This window comes from Sipha flava, unplaced genomic scaffold (assembly GCF_003268045.1).
Source record: "Sipha flava isolate LNK unplaced genomic scaffold, YSA_version1 250_pilon_pilon, whole genome shotgun sequence".
In the NCBI taxonomy this organism is placed as follows: Eukaryota; Metazoa; Arthropoda; class Insecta; order Hemiptera; family Aphididae; genus Sipha; species Sipha flava.
This window is the reverse complement of record NW_020272902.1, coordinates 50,267-68,805: the sequence shown is the minus strand read 5'-3', so window position 1 is coordinate 68,805 and position 18,539 is coordinate 50,267. Positions and strand designations below refer to the sequence as shown.

General features: G+C 27.3%; 1 protein-coding gene across 1 annotated transcript in view; it reads left to right on the top strand.

Moving 5' to 3' along the window:
* LOC112684507 overlaps positions 1-18,539 on the top strand; it is a 213,947-nt gene that overhangs the window by 185,678 nt on the left and 9,730 nt on the right. Inside the window, exon 3 of the mRNA XM_025556058.1 lies at positions 7,571-8,052. Within this exon, the coding sequence (XP_025411843.1) occupies positions 7,661-8,052 (392 nt within the window). The 5' untranslated portion in view covers positions 7,571-7,660. The remainder of the gene's footprint in view (positions 1-7,570; positions 8,053-18,539) is intronic.

Here is an 18,539-nt window from a genome sequence, read left to right as displayed (position 1 = left end):
GGTCATACAATATAACTTCAAGGTTTTATTTATGTTTTTTATTCATCACATAAAATAAACATCTTAAAAGTAATATTAATTATTGATACAATACTAGTTCATTATAAATACTTGTTTTTATTTTGTTTTTACTGTACGACTTTTTTGGATGAATGCTAGGGTGCGAAATAAAATGGTCCTCAAATAGCCTAATAACCAAAAAAGAAGAATAGAAAGAAGTATGACTTCAATTTTTGTGTTATAACAGTGTTAAAAATTTAAATTTGATAAAAAAATTAATTAATTTGATTTTAACTTTATAAAATGACCTCAGCTCTCAAAAACTATTTTATAGACCTTTTACTTTCTTCTTAATATAATTTTGAAACTCATTTTTTCTGAATCTCAACAATAAATTCTCAAATATCTATAAATATAATTTAGATACCTAGTAAAAATATGATTATTTGTATTTTAAACTTATCCTATAAAAGTAATTAGAAAAATAATTATGAATGCAGATATTATCGAATTTTTTTTATATTTTTTTGTTTATTTTATTAAATAATAATAACTTATTATCGTTATTATTATAAAGCAAAAACTCATAAATTACAATTTATAATACACACAGCCATCACAACAATGCACAAAATTATGTTGATTAAATTTTTTTACAAAATATACCATTAATTATAAAAATAATAAAGATAAAATGTAAACTTTTTAAACAAAAAACATAAGAAATAAGGTATTTATAAAATAAATAATGTTTAAAGAGTAATTTGAACCAAGCATCGAGTTTTATCATGAAACAACTAAAAAAAGGAACTACGTATAAAAATCTAAATACCATACAAATTAAATATCAAACTGTGGATCGATAATGCTGAAGTATGAAATACAATTAATTTAAAAAAATAGCCAATTAGGTACGTAATCGGAGTGGAATTATTTTCAAGAACTGCAACGTAATGTAAAATTTTAGTTTAAAATTATGATTGATGGAAATATTATTTCAGAAAACTCGAATAAGTGAATTAAAATATATGTCAGTAGTATCTTAACCATCAGTCAAGTGTTGACTTGCAACGCGGTCGCATGTCTGTGTGATGGTAATTTCCCGCTCCGTTATCGCGAATAGCATATCACATCCGATTACTACCAAACCCAAATGGTCGCTTCCATAAGGCGCAGACCTGTATTTTAGTGGTGCCTACTATACTTTTAGGCCCTATATTAACAAAACGTTGAAATAATGGAAAAAACATTAATTTTTTTTAATATAATAATTTTTTTGATTAATATTGTGATATATTAATTCCAATGAATATGTTTCCCTTGAATCTCATATATGATTCTCAGATTTAATTATTAATGATTTGTTCTTATGTTGACCATTTCTGCTGAACATAACCCAGCTATTTTTTTATCATAATAAGTTTTTGCACGAAAATTTAGAAAATTTAGTTCTATTTTGTCTACTTCGAATTACGAAACAATTAATTTTTCACAAAATAATATAGAATAAATGACATTTAATTTGAACAACATCAGTTAAAATACGGCCCCTTATCCTAAGACTTAAATTTTAGGTTCTCGTTTACAACATTTGAGGGAGTGCTTGGGTACACCTGTTACCCCGCGTGCACATGGCCTATGGTCACTACCATCATCACCTAATTCTCCTATTCATATGAGGAAAAAACCAAACCAATAGTTTCGTCTAATCGTTTTGCCGTCTTGACGAACAAAGAGGACAACAAAATCGAACTCAACACCTCTTGTAACATTCCTAATTTAATCAACGAATCTATTGTTTACCATCAATATGACACATCAAGGCTCTGCTAATCTATGATCAAAATATTAATAACTTCTTTGCTTTCAAAAACACATTTGTACAAACCATCGACCCTAACGGGCTTACGTGTAAATCATCGTCTCCATTTTGATTTTTCACTCTCATAGACGTCTACATTACAAAGCAAACATATAGGTGTTTACCTATATATATAATAGATATATAACCTAATAGCCACCAGTGCCTGTTTTCACACTTTCATGTCATCAGCATACCAACCCCACAAGGTTATAATCAGAAATCTACACCAATCAACACTCATATCAAAAATATCCGATGCCCTCTTGACATTGGGTCACTCTACCAAAAAATTATGTACGTTAATAAAAATGGTCATCCACTTCCATTGTTTCTCGTGGAACTTAATACAAACAATAATAAAATTCTTAATATGTCATCAATTTTATATACCGAAATTGAATTTTAATTATCCTATAAGACCAACAGTGATCTAAAACCTTAGTGTCGTAAACTATCAAAGCTACGAAACGCTTCTATCTACAACCATCACCCTTCACATTGTGTTAAATGTGGGGGAGATCACTCCTTAGACAATTGCACCAAAGAAAAAAACTGTCCAGCCAAATACACCCTTTGCACCGGTGATTATATTTCCAACTACAAAGGTTGTCCAAATTTTAAATTACTTCTTAAACGTCGCAAAACAACTTACTCAAATCAAAATACAAATACTGTACTCAAGTCTCCTCATATTAAATCTCCTTCCCAAAATTTCTTACGTCTCCATCATTGATTCTAGTAATATCCTATAACATAATAGCCCTGTGAATGATAAACCATGTTCCGAATTTATTTTTGATCTTTTGGCATTAACAAAATCCTTCATTTCTCTTCCTAGAGCTGTTCTACACAAACGGCTTATTCTGTAGTCCAAAATTATTTTCTACCTTGTTAATTTAAATTATCACGGCTTTAATTACTGAATATGTTATCTGTTACTGGTAAAATTTAATAGATCTTCGACCTAAATTTAATTAACTCTTATTTTATTATTATCTCAGTTTATTATGTTTCACTAATATTATTTTATGATAATGATAAATGTATATTTAAGTAATCTTACGCATATAATTTTATTTTTGATCTTTAATAACTTTGTGTTGAAAGCTTAATAAAATAACACAAAGATCAGTATTAATTATTTTAAGTTGATTTATTTTTAGATTTAGATGGTTTTAATATTTATATTTGAGTCTCTAGTCTACCAAGAAAATAACCGAAAAGTGTCACGGGCGAGCCTCGTAAGATGCAAAAACTTATAGCATAAATTAGCTTAGAAATATAGATTTATTATGTAGTATTTGAAGTAAATATTTTTAATTTAAAACACGTGCTTTTATATTATTTATAGGATAAAATTGAAAATTTTTAAGAAATATATTTGTTTAAATTTTATTTTTAAGAACACAAATAAATATTCGATTAAATTGTATATTTTGAATAAAATTAAAGTAATACAACCATTACTTGACTGATATCTGAAATCATAAATAGTTATAGAAATTATTTCTTCAATAAACATAAAAATGAAAATGTATCAAATAACTTTTAATAGAATAAAATATTTACATAATAGGTAGGTACGCTATGTTACGTAGCTTATTTGAATATTTACACACAAACACACACACACACATATATATATATAAAGTCAACTCTCGATAATTTGAAGTTGACGGTTTTGTTAAAAAATTTCGAATTTCCGAGAGTTCAAAGTATTGAGTAATTCAAAAAAACAAGAGAGCAAAAAAAAAAATTACTGAGTTAAGAAAAAAAATTTGTTTTTTACTGTACATAATTATTAATTATTTCAGCAAATTAGGTGGTATTAGTTATTTATTGTTTTTAAAATATAAATTTTAATTATATAATAATTATACTATGTAAATTAAATTATTATTATAAAAAAATTAATATTTTTTGAGGAAATCTGTAATGATTTTCTGCTTCTTTGAATTTAGTTTTATTTTTTCAATAATATTTTTTGAATTTGACTCACTCATCACAAGAACTTTACAACTGACCAAACGAAATTAAAATAAAACTAAATTCGGCTGACACCTATCGAAGAGATAAATTATAATTAGTGACGATTAAGAAATAAAACGATAAAGTTTTCACAATATTAATTCTATAGTTATCGAAAATAATATGCTAAATTTCTTCACGATTGTGTAGTAAATTATTAACAAAAAAATAATAAGAATACAAATAAAATAAATTTGCTGAATATACTTTGAATTGCCGAGCATTAAACGGATGATACTTCGAATTGTCACGTGTTAGTTGCAAGTTTTTCCAACATTTAATTTCGAATTACCGAGTGTACTTAAATGCATTGTTTTTATTCGAATTACCGCGTGATTTTCAAGTGACCAAGCATTTACTTTGAATTACCGAAGCTTTTAAACTATCGAAGGTTTGAATTACAGTGAGTCAACTGTATATATAAGTGACAAACAAATTAAACTAAAAAAAAAAAAAATATAATCATCATCGACTTTATATTAAAGAGAGAACGCATTCTATGCCACCGTCCTATCTTTGTCTATTGAAGCAATGCCTCAAATATATTATTTTAGTTTGCAAATGATGGTCAAAATAAATTATAATATGTTAATATGTCAATGTATAAATTGTGGTGCAGTATATAACAGTATACTACAGTATATAACACCACTATTTATGTACAAAAAATAACCTCAAATTCGAAATTAAACGTACATTTTATGTCCAAATTCAATAGTTATAAAATATTGATATTTCATACCATAATTAATATAAAAAAGTATGCTTTAGAACGTAAACAGGTATCACAAAACTCTAGTTCCTATATTATAGATATATTATAAATTCAAAGTTTTGAAATATTTCAAATACAAAAATTAGATACATAATTTTCTAATATCATTCTTAACTCACTATAAAATTATAATTGTTACTGGTATATATTCGTCACTCCATTTTCAGTCAGTATTTCTTCATATCCGTAGGTATATAATAAATAATATTCTATGTAAAAAACAATTATAAATCTTTTTAAACTGAAAATATTCTTCTAACAATCCGTCAATATTTTTGTGGATCACGAATACACTTATAGTGTATTGGATAATTGCATTAATATTAAAATATGCTCTTCATACCAATGTGAAATATTAAAGAAATTATAAAATATATATTTATAAATAAAAAAACAAATTAAATGTATTATTAATACACCCGCATTAGTACTGTGTTTTTTTTTTTTTCTGGCTGAATTAATAATTTGGTATGATTATTTGAAAATTGACTTTATAATACAACTGTATCGAGCGCGAATATTTCTTCACTGTCAGCCAACTTGCATGGATATGTGCTATCCGATATCAGCGCTTAAATATCTATACATATTTATACTATATATTTCTATTGTAGACGAGTATTTAGAATATTAAATTCTGTTATGTAACTGATAGCCTAATAATTAATCATTAATTAATCATTTTGAAACACATCCGTCAAAGTTAACATGTATACTCTGATTATCTTGTTGTTCCTATTGTAACATTATCAATTATTAAATTACTGTCTCAAAAACAAATTTGTTGGTTATAAAAATAACTGACGACAAAAATGATTGAATGTTTACAAATAAAAATAATAATAAATTAAATAAATAAAAAATTGAAATTGTAAGCATTATTAAGACTGATGACGTTTTATATTTAGTTTTAAGCCTTAGGTTCTAGGGTTGATTCGTTTCAAAACAATAGCCTTGAGTTTCGATTTATATTAATTATTTTCGTATTTTCATCAAACTATGTATTTTTCGGTTCTATTTATACATATATATAATTTATTTAATAATACATGTGACGCAATGACAGAATAGTTTCTCAACAAAGAATAAATTAATGCCAGTCGAAGCTTAACCCATACGTTATGTATTAATGTATACATAACAATACATTTTTTATAGTCAAACAATATATTGTATGTATTTAATGCAAAACTAGATAATTAATTTTAATTATTGCCATTTTATGATTCACGTACAACTTAATGTACAAGCACTTTCGATTTTCAAAAAATACTTAATTAAACAAATTTAATAATTATTCATTCTTAGAAGTAATATTTTTCTTTAAATTTCTATTTTAATTAATAAAATATATTATGTAGTAAAATAAATGTAAAACATGATCATGCAATATTATTATTCAAATATTAAATGGAATATAGTATGCGGGTTGATTTAAGACCAACAATATATGCATATATGCATTTATATATATATATTGCTTGAATACTGCATCGGTAATTCCAAGAAAATGTTTTCTTACTAAGCACTCAACTTATTTATCAAAACCTCTCACCCTCTTTCCACCCTTAATGTTGTGTTCAGACTGTACCAATTATAATTGCACCTAACCCTCAGCAGTTAGCTGGTCTTAAATATTATTAAATAAACCTCACATGTAGCGTTTTACAGCCTTCTTCGGTTAATACAACATCCGTTATAAAAATATCACAACAGCTACAACGCACGTACGCAAACGACAATATGGTACCGTTTTTTTTTTTTTTTTAATAAAAGGAAATCGTATTTAGAATTCACTGTGGGTCCCGGTGTGTGCCACGTTCAGTACGTCACATCGTGGGGTGAGCTTAAAAGTATACCACGTGGTCGTCGTAGTAATACGATGTAACTTGCACAAAATGAGCTCGAACACTTTGTTCCTGCAACCTGTGGCAGATATCTGGTGCGTGTGTGTATTTCTATGGAAGTAGAAAGGATTTGTGGTCGAAATATGACAATTCTAAGCGATCGTCGTCAGTCCGCGTGACTCCATTATATTACTACATTAAAGTCTATTCGCGTAAGTATACATACGTATGTAGTTATAAGCTACACGTATAGTTACGCGTCGAGAGCAATATATTTTCGGACCGACGATTTTCCTTTCATTTATTTCTCTTTGCTGTCCAATAATATCAAAACCGCTTCTTCTTAGTTTTATTAATTTACTATTATGATTACTTGGCTGTATAGAAGACGACGCATCATCGACATCTGTAATGCAGTACATGTACAATTTAATGTGCACGTAATGTCCGTGAAATCCATAAGCAATATAATATTGTATAATACACCGTAACTGGTGCTACGGTAACAATGGTTGTAACCAGTAGCGTACATTCAATCTTGCTCTGGGGGGGGGGGGGGGGGGTTAACAAAAATAATCTTTTTTTTTCGTTGCACAGACAAATAAGATAAATAACTGCTATAAATAGATATTATTTTATACAACTTTTTTACCAATTTACAGTTTCCTTTTACATTTTTCAAACACCTATCAATTTAATTATTTAATTATCATAATATTTGTATAGTTGTATATTTTAAGTTCAAAGCGTAATAATGAAACTACGAATATATTACACGTCATCAATAATAAAACAATTTTTTTTTGGCCCTGAGGGAGGTTTAAACCCCCCCCCCCCCGTATGTACGCCACTGGATGTAACAACGTTAACTATGAATAATATGTATTATAAATAATAATAATATACAATGATAACTATAAACCTATTGTCTAATGTAGATGCGTATGAACGGAAATCGCTTCCGAATATTTAAAATATTCTTATTTCACGTTTTATTTTACCTGATGGAATTGAATAAAAAAAAAACTTTTCTTTATTTTGTTTTTTCTTACATAGACGTACGTAGTACACAACATCGCAGTAACGACGGGCCCGGACGGCGGCCGTTAAACGGCAATGACCGGCGGCCACGACCGTTGAACGAAAATGATGAACGAAGACGACGGCGACGGTGGTGGTGGTGACGACGGGGTGGGTAGCGTCGGTGGCGGTGGTGGTGACGACGGAGGCGGAGCCGAGATCGACGACGACAGACGATCGGTGCGGCACCACGGGAAGCACCATAAAATGGCACCGCCGAGCCGATGGTCGTCCGCAGTCGGGCACCATCACCGGCACAACATGCTGGTGGCTAGTCACAACGACACGGCAGCGGCCAGGACGTCACCGCACGTGCTGCACGCCGCCCCGGACAGCATGTGCTACACGACCAACGAAGTGCTCGTCATAATAGCCGTCACGTGTTTTCTCAACTTTGCGTTCATATTGCTCATTATGACATGCGTGCACTGCTTCACCGACCCGACGCATCACAAAAAGTAAACGTTTCGCCAACAATTATATTCTTTACCACTACGGCGCTCGCGCATCAACGTCTCGACGCCCCGTCAACCTCCCGCGCGATTGCCACGTCCACCATCTGCACAGTTCCCCCTTTTCAAACCTATGCTCCGTCAACCTCCCGCGCGATTGCCACGTCCACCATTTGCACAGTTCCCCTTTTTCAAACCCATGCTCACTCACCTACCCACACGCATCCACCACTGAACTCTGGTCCATGCGGTGTCCAGGATTTGATAAATCTTTCGCTCGTCATCCGTTGTAGTGTTCAGCCGTACGCGACCTGCAGGTGTCATTTAGCGGTTAAAAAATCGTAAGAATATTCCGTTCTCTGAAGCGGAAAGCTTTCACGAAATGTTCTCACGCGTCAATTTTTGCAATCCGTTATAGTATTTTATATTTTTTTTTTTTTATCTACCAACATACAGCTATTTAAAGTTGAAAGGGTATTGTGTTTTTTGATATTTTTTTTTATTTCTTTGATACTCACAATTTTACTTAGAACAACGATTGAACATTCTTCTATAGGACCACATTAGATCAATATCCTCACCACCAAGTCCATTAATATTTGTCGTTACTCTCTGTCATCAATTTATTCTACAGTGAAAATTGACAGTACTCGTATAACCATAAAAGGGCAACTTTTATGGTTATACTATCAATTTTTGCTATACTGGTATAACTTACGCACAGTCCTTAATTTTCTTATAGCTATAGATTGCCATTTTTTTCCTTTTTATAATATTTATTCAATATTCCCAAACGTTTATATGATTCTCATCGGATAGGTGCTACCAGTGCTGGAATTGTAAGAAAAAAAATAAGGGTGGTTATTACTCTAAATAATAACATACCTAACATTTTTCTAACCTAAAAATTGCTCCATTTGTGATGGATACGCTAAAATTTTGGAAAAATAAATTGGGTTACTCTGTCTTCCCTTCACGTCAACTGTTCCTAATTACAATACTGATGTCCAATGTATTATGCCACATCATTATCTCGTTCAAAAAAATGATTTATATTTTGTTCCGACTGATCGTGTTTACTCATTATTTTCTTAAATATCTTTAATTCTCAAATTTCCCATCTAATCCATTTCATAAAAGCATTCATTTATAAATTTCACTCTTTAGAAAAACCTTCCAGTTCCATTGAATTTACTAGCTTTATCGGCAAAAAGAGTAGTAAAACTGCTGATACTCTAATTACGTTTACTTCCCTATTCTTATTATTTCTTCATGTGAAATCCCTTTTTCTTACTCCCTATGCTCATATTGCCACACATATGCTCCTAAAATCTTCACAACTTAAACGAACCCTTTTTCCGCCTCAATTCGTCGAATAATACCAAAATATTAATCCTCTGTCATACGTGATTTTAGTATCTAAATCTACTAACGGGTTTTACGTTCATGAATTGATAATAATTTGCTTCTTTTACATATTCTTCGAATTGAGTATCTTTTTCTGTGTAATCTTAACAATAAACTACTTATGAAATATTGCATATTATAATATTGTGTTTCCTTTCTATTCATAATTAATAAAACTTATGAGTTTTTTTTTTAACTTTTTTTAACTTTTTTAACTACTTTGATATTCACTATGAATTTAAAATGCCTCCTCTTCAACGGTCATCAGCAATTCAATTATTTCCCCATCATTATCTCCGTTCTGCCTTTTTTTCTAGTCTTTTTTTCTTTAATTAATTACTAAAATTATATTTATTTTACATACATTTTTATAACATAGTCCGTTAATCATTTCTTTCTCTTTCTAATATTTCGATAATGAATTATTAATACTAACAATGGATCGTCGACAATAGGTATGTGTGACGTATACATTTATAATTATGAAAACTAAAACATTTTTTTTTTTTTACCATGAACAAATGAAAATTTGTTAAGTCATTCATTAGATATAACAAAATATTGATCCATAATCCTTATGACTAGTAGTAAATGACTACTTTCAAAATTTCAGTAATTTTTATCAGTCAAAACTGTTAATATTTATAAATAAAATTGTAATTAATTACTCTTTAACTAGGTTTTTTCAACGGTATTTTGCTAATTTTTACGTGACGTCTCAATGTATAATTTATTACTCTACACATAAAAGCGCTGATTTAATGCATATAAATCTAATCGATTCTCGAAAAACAGTTTATTTAAATCTCAATTATATTTCTCGTTTATTTTTCATTTAAATTTATTGCTAAAGTATACAATTATCAGTTTTAATTTAATCTAAAGATTTAAGTATTTCGTTCAATGATTTTTTTATTGTCTTAAAATAATATAACTACTGAATATATATATGTATGTGTGTGAGATATTTAATATATTTGCATTTAATTTTGAATGGACACGAATTGAATATGTTATATTAACGAATCGGAGAACATTTATTACTTAAAAAGTGTCTTCAGACGGAAAAAGAAATACGCGTATTCGTAAAACCAATAGCTTATCCCTGATGTGTTTTGAATCTAAAACAAAATCGTGTGAAATTATTCAATGACAGTGTTAGATATTTAGGGTACTTTTTTCATTACTTTCTTTATTAAGATTCAAATGCAAGGTGCAGCTGATTTTAAATTAATTTCACCGAAAAATGAATAATAATTATACTTTGATAGATACCATAAATTACATTTCCAATTAAATAGTAACAAGTTTGAAATTGATTATCACCACGAAATTACTTTTGTATTTCAAATACAATACATATAGAATTACAGTAAGCCAGCAAACAAGCCATATTAATTAATATCTACCAGATTCTCTGTTATGAGCTTTGATTTTCATGATTCTAGATTAATGATAACATAGCTTTTACTTTTTCAAAGTTTCAGACCTTACTCGAATATTTAAAATGTAAATATCCAGTATTTAATTTTTTTTTTTTTTTTGTCTAAAACTTTCACCAAAAAACAATAATAAACTTTATTTGTACAAATAACACTAAAAAGTACCTATTAATCATTTAATGATTAAACATAATACATTTGTGGAATTTCAATGTTAGAATATAATATAATTATATATATATATATAATATTATATAGTATAATTATATATATATATATATATAATATTATATAATATAATTATAATAACAGAATATAATTACTATTAACTTTATATTTTAATCACTTTTAAATTTTAATTAACATGATTATTGCTACCAATAATGTTCAGTTTAGGGTAATTCAAATTTTTCTGTCGCGTATTGTGTATTAAATTGTATTTTAATAGGTCTTTTATAAATAAATTATTGTAATTGATCATTTGATCATTATGATTTTTTAATTGTCTTATCATTAAATTTTTAAATATTACTGGTTTTAATTTATCATTAACCTAATATAATTAAAATCTCATTGATTTTTATTTAATTTTATAAAAATAATCGTATAAAAATAATATAAAAATATTTATAATTTATTTTTCGGTTTAACGATATTGTGTCTAAATTTGAGCCAAGTAAATAACTCTTATTGAAAACTCATAAATTACAACAGAAATATGATATCAATGAAATCGCATGTAATAAAAAATAATAATGTAGTTATTATAGTTTGACTAAAGAATGTTGTTTTATTAAAAAAAAATACTTTGAATATATTAGTTATGTATGTATTTATGAACATAAAAAAAGGGTTTTTTCCAAGTTGTAACAGTAAACATGTGTTTATCGAGATACGTAAGATACCACTTGTATTTCTCTTAACACGTGATGATATAAAACTGATATAAAATTATTACTCTATCAACGGCTTCGTACATGGTTGAATATTCGCACGCACACACATAAATGTACTGCTCCGACAGTGCGCGATCATAATATAATGGTACTATGCACGTGTATACTTGAACTCTTAAACGTAAATCGTCCGTTATCGTGTGATATTGTTATGCCTGTACTTACTCGGCATAACGGTTTATCGCAGTTATTAGACCTGCTCTTTAAACGAGTGAAGCACTGTGAAAAGGAACTTTTACGGGGTAGCTTACGACGCATGTTCTCGCTCAAACGATATGTATACATACATACATATATATATAATATGATCGTTGTCGAAAATATAATAAATCGTATTTATGTGCTGTGGTGTAGACGCTTCATTACCTCATCAGCCAAATGCAATTTCAACATTTATTGTTGTGGAAATGTATGGGAGAAATGCTTGAACGCGAATCGATTTTTTTCCCCGAAATCGAACAAAACTCGCATCGTATACGCGCGTGAACCATCGCACTCGGTTTAAATAATTTGTTCATAAACACCTTATTGTGAAATCACTCGACCGATACGAGCGACAAATACTCAAGATATATTACGTATGTTGATATTGAATGCGCCATTATTATTATTCTCCTTTTCTCTTTTTTGTAATTGCATATGGAGAAACATCAGTAATTAATTAGCGAATTTATACGTAACGTTTTTATTTGAATATTAGATATAATTTCTATTTAAATAAAATAAATATACGTTAGTGTCGACAAAGTAGATGATTTTCACCTCTACGAAAAACGAATGCGAATTCAGCGAATAATAATATTAATACAAATTTATTAAAATTGCATTATTTTCGTACAACAGGATTTGTGTAGCATAAAACATTTGATCGGCGAATCTGTAAACCATACCCATAGTCTATGTTACGTTTTTATCAAAACGAAAATATTACCTGAAAGTATTTAGTGATGTGACACTTAATATTGTATTGTTTAGAAACTGTATACAACTTTAGTAACTACAGCGGTGACAGAAAATTCGTTTTGATATGCGAATCTCGATTTCCAGTTTTACACGCCATAGCAACATTTAATCGCAACATTTCAATCTCTTTTTGTTTTCGGTACAACAATAATAGTATTTACATGCTATAAAACAACTTTCCCTTTGTGATATCACTATTTTCAACTACGGTTCATTCGGGTTTCAAAAATATTTTAAAAATATTTCTTATTATATAATATGTAATATTATATTATAATAAACATTAAAATACAATCTTATTTATAAAATGGTATCTACGTTACACGATATATTAAAGTTGTGTTGTTAAGTGTTAGAAAATATTAATTTTCTATTGGAGAATTATTTAAAGTAAATTGTATTTTACCGAGTAAATAATACAATATTATAATATCAGTTTTTGATCTTAAAGATTTTAATGCTGTTTTAAATATTATATAATTATTAAACGTTTACCTACAGTTTTGATAAAATATAATTTTAATTTATAAAATGTACTTATTAATCAACCTAACTAATTCAAGTGTTATAAAATAATGGAATTAACTTCAAATTTCCAGAGAAAGAGAATGATAATTATTATCATAATAGCAAGTAATTTTACAAATTATTCCAGACAATATATTTACTATACAATTATTTACATTTATTTTAAAATATTTTCAAGGTTATCAAGATATATAGATATGAAAAATATTTTTATTAATTACTGATTATCTAATATATTATATACATATTTACATACATATATGTAATATAATATATATTTTTTGATAACAAAATACTTAAAGTAACATTGATATTAGTTATAATGCTATTGAAGAACAGTGCATCTATTTTATTCTAACTTTTATTGATCACAGAAGTATTCAATTGCCAAAACCGATATAATAGTATACTACAGTCTAACAGTGCCAACTAAATTTTACTATCTTAAAGTTCTTGTAATTAATATTTATATTGATTAATAATTGTTATTGATTTTATAGAATATAATCAATAACAATTGATTCTAATAGTAATCTAATTTTTTATTCAATATCACGTTATTGTTCTTTTAGTTTTCTTTTATTTATACTTTATAATACAGGTATATGTATGTAATTTAACTCAAATACCAACGTTGACTTTTCATAGTAATGTGATGCCAATATTAACATTTCCTTTTATGTGTTACGAAAATATAATTATAATAATAACAATAATGAAAAAACTATTTTATTAAAAGGTTTTACTCTTTAATAATTTTCACTTCTAAAAACTTTGTCAACTATTATAATAAAATAATCTTTGATAAAATTAATCATTTAAAAACGCCCCTTTGAATAAACCAATAGCTCAAAAAAATATTGATTAACTTGTTGAATTTTTATAAACCTAAAAAGCATGTACAATATAATGAGAATCATATATAGTGTATAATATTTCTAATTAATATTATGTCTAGCTGTCCAAGGATAAATAAATCATGGAGTTAATTGTCAATGTATCAGTTACAAGATTTTTATGAAAAGTATATTTATATAAAAAATATCGATATTAGTCAATTAACTGATACTTAGAAAAATATAAATTTGTAGCTCACATGGTTTTTTCTCTTTTTATAGTTGGTGAGTTTCTTTTATATTAATATTAGTTCTTTTTTAAAAAGATAATAATATATTATCTAAATATATAATTTCCACAGAAGGACAGAAAAAAATGTTGAAATTCCTTAACAATTATCATTTGAAAAAAATAAAATAATAAAATGAATAAATTATAATAATGCCAACTCTCTAGTTTTCCAAGTAACCACAAATAAAATATAAATTTGATTAAAAACAGAAAGAACGTAATTTTACCATGTCTTGTATTTTTCCAGTATATATATATATATATGTACCGTTATGTTTTTTTTAAAAAAACTTTATGGAAATTAATATTTTTAACACTAAATTAATATCTTATTTGAATATTTATAATGTATTTATGAGAAAACCTAAATGAAAATCACACTGCCGTAAGATTATCGGTATTCTCTTAACACATACATATACGAGTACACACTCATACATACTCATAATAAGATCAATGGATGAAATAATTTATTTTGAATAAATAGCATTGGCTTGGCTAACAACTCGCAGTTACAAACTAATTCATCTATTGTGAGAACATTAAATATGGAGACGTGCCAAAGTTACTTAGTTAAATGTTGTTAATTAAGAAACACTTTTGGAAATTGGTAATTATTAATATTGAATAATGATTTTAGCATAGTTTAATTTTAATAAATTTTTAATTAATTGAACATTTATGAAATGTTAGAAAAGTAGTAAAATTTTTTAAAACAATTAAATTTCTTGTAATTTCAAAGGAATGTTAATCACATCAGATTACAATAATAACTATTGTATATTGATAGTCTGAAAGTTTCTTTCAAATTTGTATTACCTCATAATTAACCAACATATCTTTCTGAAAATGTTTTCTTTATTGGCTACAAATAAATCCTCATGAACAATTTCGCATTCAACTTTTAAGCCTTGAGTATTAAATCGGACATATTTTTGCATTTTTAACTAAAAAAATTGTGATTTTTGTCAACTTTTGTTAACATTTAATAATCCTACACTTTTTTTTTAAGTAACATTCAATTTTTTTTTTCGTTAAATAGAAAGAATGAAATGTATATAAAGGATTTAAAATTAATTTTTCACGATCCTTTATCATAATCAGATAGCTTTATCAGAGTTTTACAAAAAAAAGGTAATAAAACAGGAAATTTTCAAATATCTATAAATAGCACAAATATGTTATTTTTTTAACTCTGCTATATTAACAAATTATAATATAAGCATTTAGCGAAAATTTTATACCTTTACAATTATTATTTCTTGAGTAGCAAGTATTTCAATAAATTAATAAAATTGATTTTCGCTTTTCACCAAGAACTATTAAGACGTAAATTTTGTGGTTTTTTTTTTAACTTTATACATCAAATTCTAGTAACTATTATGGAAACAATTGCAAATCTCATAAAATCACCCCACCATTATAGTATATTACTAAATTTCAATACATTTATAGAAAAAATAAGTTCAATCATAGCATAGATGAATCACGGAATTCACATATGATACGTGAATATACAAAATAAAAACCCGTATACTATTAAAATACATATATAAATGCAATATAACCAGTGTTGGGAATAGATAATGCAAAATTTATCTAGATAAAGAGGAAAGATAATACGTCCAAATCCATCTAGATAAAGATAAAAGATAATTTCATTTTTATCTAGATAAAAAAAAAATATTTTTTGGTCAATATTTCATATTCTAATAATATCGATGAAGACTCAATTATAATCAGGGGCGTAATTAGGAATGTTTTATGGGGGGGGAGGCACAAACAAAAAGTTCAAAGTATACATAGTTATAACTTTTCCATCTCAAAAAACTGTCATTATTCATAACCAAATAATCAAAATACAAGTGTTTGATAGAAACATAAACTTTTATTACACAAATTTATAATAAAACATATTTTTAAATATAATTTTTGTAATTACAATAACTGAAGACGTCTGGGGCGTGTTTAGCATATGCATCAACTGCTTCTTCAGGTTTTATAATTATTTCAGGGTGTATTTTAAGGTGTATTCAGGGTGTATACAATGCTAATCCGTTTAATCGATGGTATCATATTATCATGATACATTGATATTCCAGTATTTCCCCGAGTGCCCGTGTGTGAAAAATAAGAGAGCCTACAATAATAAATAAAGTATAAAACCGCCATATGAATAAATAATAATAATAATAAGTATAAAATACGGTGAATAGGGGTTGGAGGGCCCGGGCCCCATTAGCCCACCCCTTAAATACGTCCCTGATTATAATCATTATTATCAATAGGTACCTAGGTATTTAATTTTTATTGTAGTAATGTAGTGTACCATTAAGCAGTATTTAATGACAGTTAATCACTAAAATGTTAACAAAAAAAAAAAAAAAAAAAAATGAAAATTGCTTTGTATGTATCAGGATGAATACAGAATACATAAAAAAAAATTTTAAGTTAACAATATTGTTTTCCATATAATATTAATTTGATAATTTTCATTATTTTATAAGTAGTTACGACTTTACAAGTTCCAAGAGAGAAGTAATAACTATTCAACGTATGAGTTACGTGTGTATACTAAAATCAAATACTTACTATATTCGGAACTTCCATGGAAAAATAAGATATTAAGTTTAAAAATACTAAAAATATTTTCCCGATATGAAAATACAAATAAAATGACATATCAAGAAATAATAATTACTTATTAATAATACACGAATTATGATTATGAATACAAAATTTATATGCATAAAAGAAAGTCAGGTTATTTACAGAATTTATAATTCAAGAACGGCTGGACCGATGATCTCTGATTTGTTGGATTCATCTCCGTACAAGAATAAAAATAACTCTATCTTGGCAAGAATTCAGACAATTATCTAAATAAGTAAAAATTTTATCTTAGATAAGTAATTAGATAACAGCGTTATTTATCTAGATAAGATAAAAGATGACAAAAAATCTATCTAGAAAAGTCCCAACACTGAATATAACACCTTTTTTTTTATTAATGAGAGCGATTAAACTCAACTACCCACTCGTATACTACATTTATAAATAATATTTAATAATAATTTACATACACTTCGTTACAGTTTGTGACAGTTGTATTGTAGTAATCATTTTAATATTAATGTAAAATTGTTTTTGTTTTTTCAATTGAACTCTATAATTTAAGATTATAATTAATTATATTCAATAATGAATTACACCAATTAATATCCAAGACACTTGATGTATTTTTGAGTTCTAAAGGAGAATACCGTATTATCAATAAAATTAAAATAGATTTTTAACTGAACATTCACTATTTGACAGGGGTCACGTCCGTCACTCACCTGCAGTAATCAAATTCTCCACTATTTCAGTATCTTTATTGGCAATCAATTTGCTTGCTTGTAACTTATTACTTAAAAAGTTTGCCTACTTAATACCAGTATTTAATAAATATTTTCACCTTTTTCACCCACCCTTTACATACTTCTAATTCTAAACATATGAAACGTTAAATCAACATTTTACTCTATAAAATACTACTAAAATTTATTTAATATAAAATAACGAGGCGCTACTGAAGTCTTCTATTCCAACTACATCCAAATATTTCAATCTAAACTACTGCGCATACTTTCTAAAACTTCAGTTAACGTTTACAACCACGCTCTTCATTCTGACTTAAAAGTCACATACTTAACTGAAATAGCTAAATTAAATTACCGACGTTTCAACCAATACTTCCGTAAAAATCCTCTGATCTCTGAACTCATATCTAACGTTTCCAGTATCTCCCTCTCATTAAATATAATAAAACTCAAAAAAGCAGTAGTTCTCTGATCTGATACTAGTTATTTATTAATTATAATCACATCGTAATTTTTCATCTTGGGAGAAGGAATCCTTTCCTCCATTAGTTTCTATCTTGATTTTATATGTGTTACCACTCATGTTTATTACTCCCTTGTTTGTAGCATAAAAACAAATTAAAATAAAAAGAAGGGATGTATGATAAAAGCCACCAAAATTATAATGAATTACCTGGTAAAAAATATTCACATAAATATATTACTGA